The following is a 10,096-nucleotide window of genomic DNA, read 5'->3' on the forward strand; positions in this document are numbered from 1 at the left end:
ATCATTTTTATTTTAATTTTTTTTTTTTATTTTAATTTAATTTTATTTTTAATTTCTTACATTTATAAGATTAAATAACAAGACAGTTTGAAGGTAAAATGTAATCTTTACAATTTGAGGGGACTCTTCACCAGCACAAAGGCTTTGCTCAGTTAGTTTTGAAATTAAGTTTAGCCTAACATAGCCCTAAAATGCTCTACATTGCCAAATCATTATCTGTCTTGTAGCACCCAATGACCTTGTCACCATATTCCGTCTTAACCTTCTCTTCTGTACTTTCTTTACAATCTACCTAGTCTCTCAAACTGTCCATTAATTAAGCAATTTCTTTTAACCTGCATGTAGCTTGAAAATGCTGGTTCAGATTCAGAGCAGAATTTGAATGACTGGAAACCAACCTGGTTTGAGGGGGAATTTTTCCCCTATTGTGTTAGCTGGCCCATTTCTTCTTCATAGTATTTCTTCTCCCTGTACATCTTGCATGCTGTCAAGTTTAAAATGATCCTCTTTTTTTTCAGTGGCAAAAAGAGAAACACTGCCACAGGCTTAGTGCTATCAATGATGTGAAATTACAGATGTCTCTTTTCCTAGCATAGATGATAGCACTATATATAAGAGGCTGCACCAAGTTGAATTAAGACCGTTGCATATCTATTATCAACTGTGATTTGGCTGCAGACATCAGGCATTTTTCTAAGTGCAGCAGGTGTGCCAGAGTCAGTCATGTAGAGTGAATGAATGTAGTGTTCTAAATGTATTACTTGACAACAGTTTCAATTAAGAAATCATGCTGCTTACCAGAACTTCAGTTAAGTATAGTGATCTTATTGCAAGGTACAATGAGTCTTCCAGATATACACAACAGAAAAAAAATAGCAAACAGTAAAAGCTCTCTATGCCTTACACTTTTTCTAAAGGTTCTTTTTTAAAATCGAGTGTGGTACGCATGCAAATTTTCAGATGACTAAGACAGATTTACAAGCTATCCTTACTGTACTTTGTGCAACAGCTCTCAAAATTACTGATTGTGCCTTTCAAGCAGATCTTTGAATGTGAGCTTTACACTCTGAATTAGTGATTCATCTTTGTAAAGACAAGAACAATCCTGCCACAAATACCAGGGATTTTGAGCAATTTATTTTAATTATTAGCAAGAAAGTAGTGACTAAGAAGGTTATATTCTCTTGCAGAGTTTAAGTAGATTAAAAATAACTTCTGAACAACTAAATAGGACTGAATGGACTTAGGATAAAAGTGTTGGTACATCATTTGTATTATCAAGTTCCATACTGTATGCTTCGATTTACTGATGTCCAAATGCATTGACAGTAAAACCTACTCATATTAATAACTAGGAACCCTACTCATTTTTATTTTGGCAGCTGGAGTATACCCTTCCAATCTTCGCAAGTAGTTATTATACTTGGAGATATTTTCTCTGGTTGTAAACCCCTCGATAATAATTTGAGGGGATAGAAGAAAAATACATAAGAAAAAAGCTATGCAGTTTTCAGTACCCATAGGGACACAGCTTGTGGGCTTTTAGTGAATTACACACAAATTCTCCACAATTATCTCTATAACTGACTCATTACTGAAAAGTAAATACATGCATCATGCTGGCATGTGTGTACTTGTACATATATATGTATGCGCTTACATAAATGTATATTTGCAAATGTTCCTGTATATACACACACTTCTGCAGTGTTATCCTCCTTAGATGGTACTAGTTCAGCTCTGCGGGTATATAGCTCTTCTTCATTTGTTGTTGTTGTTTTGGTTTGTGTGGTTTTGTTGTTGGTTGGTTGTTTTGGTTTTGTTTTCTGATAAATTTCGTGCTGTATTATTGCTTATTGGTTTTACAGTAACAAAGCCCAGGAGTATGCCAGGTAAAGACTGAGGTAAAGACTGTTAAAACAGGGCTCTGTAGAAAGGTTCTCAGCACAAACTCCTGAAGATTTATCAATTTAATATATAGTACAGTGAGGCTGTACATTGTATACAGTCCCTACCTTTTATCACCTCTTGCTATTAAAGACTGCTTAAACACCAAGAAAACCCTTCTACCTGCACAGACAGGTAAGCCATGTACAAAACCAGTTGTGTCTAACTTTCCTGTAGAAATAGCCATTCACAATTGTGGTCCCTGGTACTGTTTCTCTTCCTCTAAAGTGCATCTAGCTACCAAGAAACCTGGTCAAAGAATTCTTCAAGTGAATCTTTGGCCTGATCAGGAGGGAGAGGTTTGTCTGAGTTTCTCTGCTTCCATCTCTATTTTCTGATCAGTTCTTGCTACAAACATGGTAATTCAAGATGACTGAAAAGGAAGGAAAACCTTCAAAATTAGAAGAACAGAATATCAAAGTATCCCTGATAAACCAAAATCAGAATCTTTGTTAGCGTAGTATCTCAGTAGTGCACGGCAAATGCAGTACTACACCTCCCAGCTAAGAAGGGTTAAATTCCTTGCAACAGGACAGATGTGTCCAGGTATGAAACTGATACTGCAGATTTCAGCTGAATGAGTGGGAATCCTCAGTAGAAGTGCCTGCAAGAGGTTTTTTTTGCTTCACGTCTGTAGAGACATTAGTCAAAAATAAATGTTATAATGTATCCCTTGTTCTGCTTCTTTGATTTCCTGTTCGGTACAACAGGACTTTGCCAAAATGTTTCAATAGCTGTAAATCAGGTTTGGTGGTGCACATAAATGCTGAGTTAAGGGCTTGTCTGTGCAAGGAAGTTATTCACAAAAAAACAAAAACAAAAACAAAAACAAAACAACAACAACAACTCAAAAAGCACACAAAAAACCCAACCGATCACAAACAAACAAAACACAAAAACCACGGCATAGTAGCTATTCTAGAATGAGTCTGCATGTGCATGCTTTTATCTTAGAACAAGTATTTCCATTTTAGCTTACTATTTATGGAAATAAATATTCAAAAATTTAATTCCCTTCTGGCCAACTTGTTTAGATAAGCCCTGATTTTTAAACTGTTAAAACAGACAATACGAATTTTGCAGATACTTTTAAAAACTATTTTACACCCGCGAGACTAGTCACCCTGCATACAATTCCTTTATGCATGAATAAAACTATATTTCTACCCAGAAGGTTTTCACCGTGTATAGCATTGTAAACATTATAAATGTCATTGTAACAGGGTTCTCTGAGAAAGTCCTTGCCACCTGTAGTCTTTCACATTTGGCTGCAAGCAGGAAATAATTTTGAAGCACTGAAGAAAATTTGCTTTATTTGACTTGGCTTATGTGAAAGCACAGAAAACAAAAATTGAGATTTTTTTTTTAATACCAAGGTGCTGTATCTACCCATTGCAAAGTGCCTTTGGCTAACTTAATTATTGGCAATCTTCCATGATTCCTCTCTATTCATCACTGTATATACACTCACTTTTGAAGACCTTTGCAGGGAGATCTACATTTCAGCTGTAATTTCTCTAGATGCTTTATTGTCATCTAGATTGCAAATTTGGAGATTTTAGGGCACTTACAGTTATGTAGGCTTTAAAATCCTTGTTTTCCAATTCTGAAAAGCTGTTTAGTATCTTAAATTAGCAGCATATTAATGAGATAAACTACTCTGCCATACAAGAAAACATTTAAGGTGGAATGTTACAGCAACATAATTGCAGCAGTAGGGTTGGTAAGTGTGATAGTCTGAAGACACAAGCAAGGTAAGGTATGTGGGAAGTAAAGAAATTTTTAATACATCAGTTGATATATTTGGATAAAACACAAATTTTTATTCAGTACTTCAAGTGTGTCTGAAACCAGGTTTGTTTCTTGCAGCTACATCAATTAATTTAATATAAAACCTACTTCTCCCTGCAAGCTTACATTGTGTATGCTAACGTATCTATTTTTCATATTATAGCAACCCACAGTGCTAGTTTTTCAAAGTGCCCCTTATTTTGTCTCTTTTAGATCCCAGGAACTTCTTCTGTCGTTCAGAAAAAATGGAAGCCTCTGCAGTCCGCAGCACAGCCCCGAGGGCTGGGACAATCAACAAAGTCAAAGATTAGCGCTGTGGCAGCTGAAATAAAACAGATTCGTGCAAGAAGGAAAACAGCACGTATGCTAATGGTCGTCCTTCTGGTTTTTGCACTTTGCTATCTACCAATTAGCATCCTCAATGTCTTGAAAAGGTAAAGTTTATCCCAAAATGTAAACACTTGGTAAAGTTTTCTGTCTAAAAACAATCCTCTGTTGGGAGATTCCTCTTATTCTGGCAGATACTTTTGAAGGTTAAGCTTACTTATTTCATGATAAAGAAATTGAAAATAAACATACAGTTTCAAGAAAATATTTATCTAACCTATGTGTAATACCAAAACTAAAGGCCAGATTCTAGAGCCCTTATTAGCAAGCTCTTCCTCATGAAAGTGATTTAGCCTATCGTCTCATTAAAACCTGCAATTTACATGGGATTACAGCTTGTTTGCTGTAAATGCACCTGTGGAAGTGCAGTTACCTAAAGTAGCAACTGAAGATTAACAGGAGAGTATTGTGTTGTGGCTTGGCCCCCAGGACTCTGAAATGCTAGTTTCAAACCCAAGCCCCTTCAGGTACCCTTTTGAGACCTTAGGCTAACCTTTCCGTTTGCCTATGAAGCTCTGTTTTACTTTTTTGCCTTTTTCTGTCCTGTTCATTTGGTTCATAATTGTTTAGACTCTGGTTTTTTGTACAGTGCCTGACAGGTAAGGCTTTGATATAGTCAATATCTCTTGAGACCTTTGGAATACCAATAAATAATGGCATATAGCAGAATATTTGAATATCCTAAAAAACAACCAGACTTTTGTTGGTGCTTGAGGAACATTTCAGGTTTTAAGGAATGTTTTCAAGATGGATATGAAAGCTTAAATACATCCTACTCAATTCTGACACTTTCTTGAGAATTAACTTAAGTACTTTTCATACTCAGGCCCCTTGGAAGGCAATGTGTAGAAGCAGATCTAACACCTGTTGAATTCGGTACTTAGCAGTAAAGTCATGCATGTGCATTATTGCAAAGTAAAGTACTGATGTGGTACTAAACCACCAAGAAAGGAGCCTCGGGGATGGGGAGAGAACTTTATTCGCTCAAGAAAGCGATAAGTGTTGAATCAGCTTTTTCGTGATAGTGAAAATAGATCATCAGGGATAAAATGAGACTAGAAGTTAGCAAATCTTTTTATATGATTTCTAATTTTGCCATCTTTCAGGTTTGCTTTTCTTTTTCTGTAGGGTTTTTGGGATGTTTAATCATGCTGATGACAGAGAAACTGTATACGCCTGGTTCACATTCTCACACTGGCTTGTATATGCAAACAGTGCAGCCAATCCTATTATTTATAACTTCCTCAGTGGTAAGTTACAGTTACCCAGAATTCAAGTTTAATGTATAGTTTGAATGTAATGAGCCATAGCAAATAAGATTAATGACTGTGTAACATCAGCCCAGCTCCTCCGGTGGGAACTAGATCCTCTTCTTGGAACAAGTCGCCTGATGTATCCCATTACCTTTAGGCTATCTACCTATAACTAAACCAAACAGTGCCAGGGCCTGAGTCCAAGTGCTTGAATTTGACTGTCCATGCCATTAATTTGGTAGAGAAGTCCCTGGTATGACTTTGGCCTGAAACAATTACCACTCCCCTGACACTCTCTGGGTACAGTCTGGGAGGTAGCAGAGACCACAGGCTGTCCCCACTTGACATTTTATATGTGAGTATTGGGTTTTGGAAGCTGTGAGTCCTTATTAATACTTGCATGACCAGGCTGTGTCAACTAGGTTCAAGGCTAACGATGCTGTTTAATTACTAGTACAGATTTGTCTTGGTTTGTATTTGTCTCATTTGGCTATGGACAGCAGAATCAGGACCTAAACTGGAAGTATCACTGGTAAATACAGGGAGGCAAAAGTCTATTGATCCTCACTACACATTTTCCCACTGTACATTTTTGTGTATTGTGTAGTGTGAGGATGATCTGAACAATTTACTCTGAGCCCCAACAGTGGACTAATGGGCTGTTGAACACTTTGAATCTTGTTTTAAAATGTATTCAAGATGAAATTCAAATTAGCCATTAGTTCATTTAGGACTACTCATTCACTTATTTGTTTTTGTTAGATATGTTACTAATCAACAGACTATCCACAACATGATTTCATAAATCATTCTAGTTTGTCCATTCTCTGTGGCCAAGAATAATTTAGGTTTCATACCATACCTCACATATCATCTTACAAAGGTTTTATTTTTTCCATCTTTCTCCAAGATATTGAAATTGTGACTTCCTCCTTCCGCATTAGAAGAACATCTGGGTGTTTGGGGTTAATTTTGCTTTAGGTAGCTGCTTTTTTTCCTAATCTATAAAGTTTGAAACATGGTTTTTAGTACAATTTTTTCATGAGTCTTTTTTTGTGGTTGACAGGGAAATTTAGAGAAGAATTTAAAGCAGCATTTTCTTGTTGCATCTTTGGCATTCGCAGTCACAATGATGAAAGGCTCACCAGAGGTCGTGCCAGTACAGAGAGTCGGAAATCCTTGACCACCCAGATCAGCAATTTTGATAACATTTCAAAACTTTCAGAACACGTTGTACTGACCAACATCAACACACTGCCAGCAAATGGTACTGCACCTGTTACCCACTGGTAGTATACTTGTCCCTATGTCTTTTGATGCTGTGGAAGTAAAATTTAATTGTGCATACAACAATATTTGAATCTGAGCACAATACAACTATAGAAGGGTGTTTACAGTTAAGAACTGACTGTAAGAAAAGGAACTTAGAATAAATATTTTATAGAATATGCTACACATTTTGTTATATATTGATGAAGCAAAATTTCATCTCATTTATTTCAAAAGTTGAGTGACTATTGGGGAGGGGGTAAGGTAATCATATCTTACATAAATATTTTCTTTGGATTCCTACTTCCTCTAGACTCCTAAGTCTACATATACATGAAAGTATGAAAATTCTCCCTGGAGTTACAATGTGTTTATAAACACCTATATTCTACTCAGAGCTAATTCTCTGAAGTTGTGGTCTATTTTATACCAAATACTGTAACAAAAATGGGGTGTACAGATTGTACTACCTGAATGTCCTTGACTATTTCAAATTATCTGCTTACCATGCATTCTGGTGTGAGTTGGGCTGATCAAATAAGAAATTCACATTAGTTTCTTTTCTCACATTTTTGGTTCTTTTTTCTGTTGGGTGGGTCATTGTGTGTATTCAGGAACAGCTGGGAAGCCACTCTTGATTTTTCTCCAATATAGGTTGATTAAAAAAATGAACACAAACCGACATGAAAGGCAGAAGTTGTTCAAGCTTTCCCAGTTCTGGGTGAATGCTGAAATGATTGTGCAATTCCTTTGCTTTGTGAAAAATGGCATATAATTTATTATTTGATATTTCTCATTACATTATATTACTATGTTATATCCCAGTGGGACTTTGCAAGGGACTCCAAGTACAGAATTCATCCATCCTCTCCTAGGGATGTGAAAACTGGTTGTCTGGAAGTTATCTCAGACACTATACATAGGACTATATAAGCTGTATATTCATAACAGAGAAACTAGTATCCCCAAGGACAGCTAATCTGTTTCTAAAATATATATCCAAAAAGAATTAAATAAATTATCTCTGAAGAAGCCTGTTCTTTTCACTTACTACAGAAGGTATGAATTAATCTTGCTCTTCTCCAGCAGTGTTGCCATGTATAGCTCAAGCAAGATATAGCCATGAAACCCAGATGACAGTGTGGCTGTAGATTATGTTTTACTCTATATTTATTATTTGTCATCATTCTCTTCTCCCTGCCTGTCCTTATGGCATTGGGGTGGACTAGATGATCTTTGTAAGTCTCTTCCAACCCAAACCACTCCATGATTCTGTGACTGACCTGTACACAGGAAGCTGTAGTGCTCTGCTGGTCACAGTGCCATCTGGGTAAGGAACCACAGGGCAATTTACCAAATAGTATATATTGAATAAGCAGTAGAAATTTGGAACATTTTCTGGCAGAACACAGATCATCACCTGCATAGTGTTCAGAGAATGACAATCACAGTGTGAGCCAGTTAACTACCTGCTACAAACAGTAAAACCATCTTAAAAGCTCTAATTTATCTTACAGGTATCCCAGCTACACTCAGCCCATTGAAATCAGTGGAACTGCATCTCCACATACCAGGGATGAACATGACTTCAAATTTAGAGGAAGCTGGGAGGGTTTCTGAAGAAGACACTGGCAACACAGAGAATGCAGAGTGGGACAAATTTGTCCCTAGCATAACTAAACTTACCTCGATGGAGTTACAGCAAGGATGACTTTGGCTCAATACATGTAACACCATCAGAGAATGGCACATGCTTCTAGCTGTTACAGACTACAACTGGACAAAGGGATTCCTTCAAAATGACTGCCTCTCCTATTTCTTCTCAGTCTTACAGAAACCTACTTACCTCAGAATGAGCTAAAGAACATGTCTTTACAAGTCTTTTTAAAGATTGGATTGTATCATACTTTGTAAATACTGTAGATATTTATTTTTATATATTTTAGATTCTGTGGAATGTTCTAAAATGTATCATATAAAGAACTCTAAGTATTTGAAAGAAGTCTTAAACATCATTTATTTATATGCTGTTTCTATAAACGAGTGAATTATTTAAAAGGAATGCTTACTTATGCACTTACTTTGCACCTCTTTTCTTGCTAATTCACTTGTAGTAATTCTCTGTTCGTTATGAAACTTTCACTTCAGACTGATTTGGGGAAAATCCAGGTTACTTTTCTGAGCACAGACGTGCTTCTAAGATGTGAACCCAAAGTGCTGCGAGTCACACATTTTCATAAGGTTACACTAAATAGCCAATTATTTTTTCTTTTCAGACTAGAGTGCCTAAAAAGTAAGTACTTAAAAACAAACTACATGATGCTCAAAGGTGCTATAAGTTCAAAATTCCTACTCAGGCCAATAGGAATAACAAGTGTCAGCACCCCTGAAGGACCAGACATATTAACTTCTTTGGCTCCTTTTAGTGCATGATGTCTGCAAGTGTTGCTCTGCAAGATCTCTGAGGATCTTTAAAATAGAAAAAATTGGTTATCTTGCTTACTTTCATGATTTCTCTCTCAGCTGCCATTTAATACTAAAGATACAAACAACAGATTTATATGCCAAGAAAATGTTGACTTTTCAACAACTAAAATAAAATATTTCTCTCTGGAGATTATAGAGGTGATATTATCTCATTGGACCAGTAGATCAAGTACTCATCCTTTTCCATTTATGGGATAAGCTCCTTGGCCTGGGGCTTCCTACCATGCGTTGCAATTTTTCTTCTTAAAGAACAAACATGATGCATCACTAGAGACTTAGTCTACTAGGGCAATGTGACCTCTTGGTTAGAAAGAGGCTGATCTATTAGAACCTGAGCTACAATCTCCCTGTGACACTATTCTTGCATCTCAATTTAGATTTTTCAAAATAAAGGGTAAGATGGGAAGGAAGATTTAGTTTTCAGTAAAAAGTATTTGACATATAAAGAAGACATTCTCACACATTCAAATGTTTCTGAAAAGCCAATTAGTCATAGTCAAGGTATTATTTGGTTAACTTATGTAAATATTTTTTTCTAGGTTTTACCTACTGTTGTGAGATGTACTGTCTACCAGGACAGCTATGGTTTTATGAAGTGTTTTATCACTTTATGCTTTAGCCTTCCCCAACAATTGTTTTACTTGACATTGTTGCAATTACTCCTAGTTTACACTAGTGTAAAGTGAGAGAAAAAAATTCATTTGTTTGTATATTAAAGTTTTCTATTAAAAGATAAAAAGGAGAATATTCTTTTTTCTATTAAAAAAAATAAAGAGAAATACCTAAACGAAAAGGATGTTTAAATATCAAATAAAATCATAGGAATTTCTATATTCCTATGCATAAGCTTAACTTTTGAGTATAGCTATTATTTCGTTGTTCTTTCAATAAACTGGTTTACTTTGTGTCTTCTAAGAAAATAAAACCTGAATAGTTGTGGAAAGCATGACAGGATTTGACTT

At 36.0% G+C, this 10,096-nt stretch overlaps 1 protein-coding gene across 1 annotated transcript in view; it reads left to right on the forward strand.

Moving 5' to 3' along the window:
* The window catches only part of HCRTR2 (hypocretin receptor 2), a 34,213-nt gene extending 25,855 nt beyond the window's left edge, over window positions 1–8,358 (forward strand). The window contains exons 5-8 of the mRNA XM_065632550.1: window positions 3,952–4,172; window positions 5,254–5,375; window positions 6,445–6,645; window positions 8,165–8,358. Of these exons, the coding sequence (XP_065488622.1) occupies window positions 3,952–4,172; window positions 5,254–5,375; window positions 6,445–6,645; window positions 8,165–8,358 (738 nt within the window). The remainder of the gene's footprint in view (window positions 1–3,951; window positions 4,173–5,253; window positions 5,376–6,444; window positions 6,646–8,164) is intronic.
* Window positions 8,359–10,096: the final 1,738 nt, after the last annotated feature.

The sequence above is a fragment of the Caloenas nicobarica genome, chromosome 3 (genome assembly GCF_036013445.1).
Source record: "Caloenas nicobarica isolate bCalNic1 chromosome 3, bCalNic1.hap1, whole genome shotgun sequence".
Classification (NCBI taxonomy): Eukaryota; Metazoa; Chordata; class Aves; order Columbiformes; family Columbidae; genus Caloenas; species Caloenas nicobarica.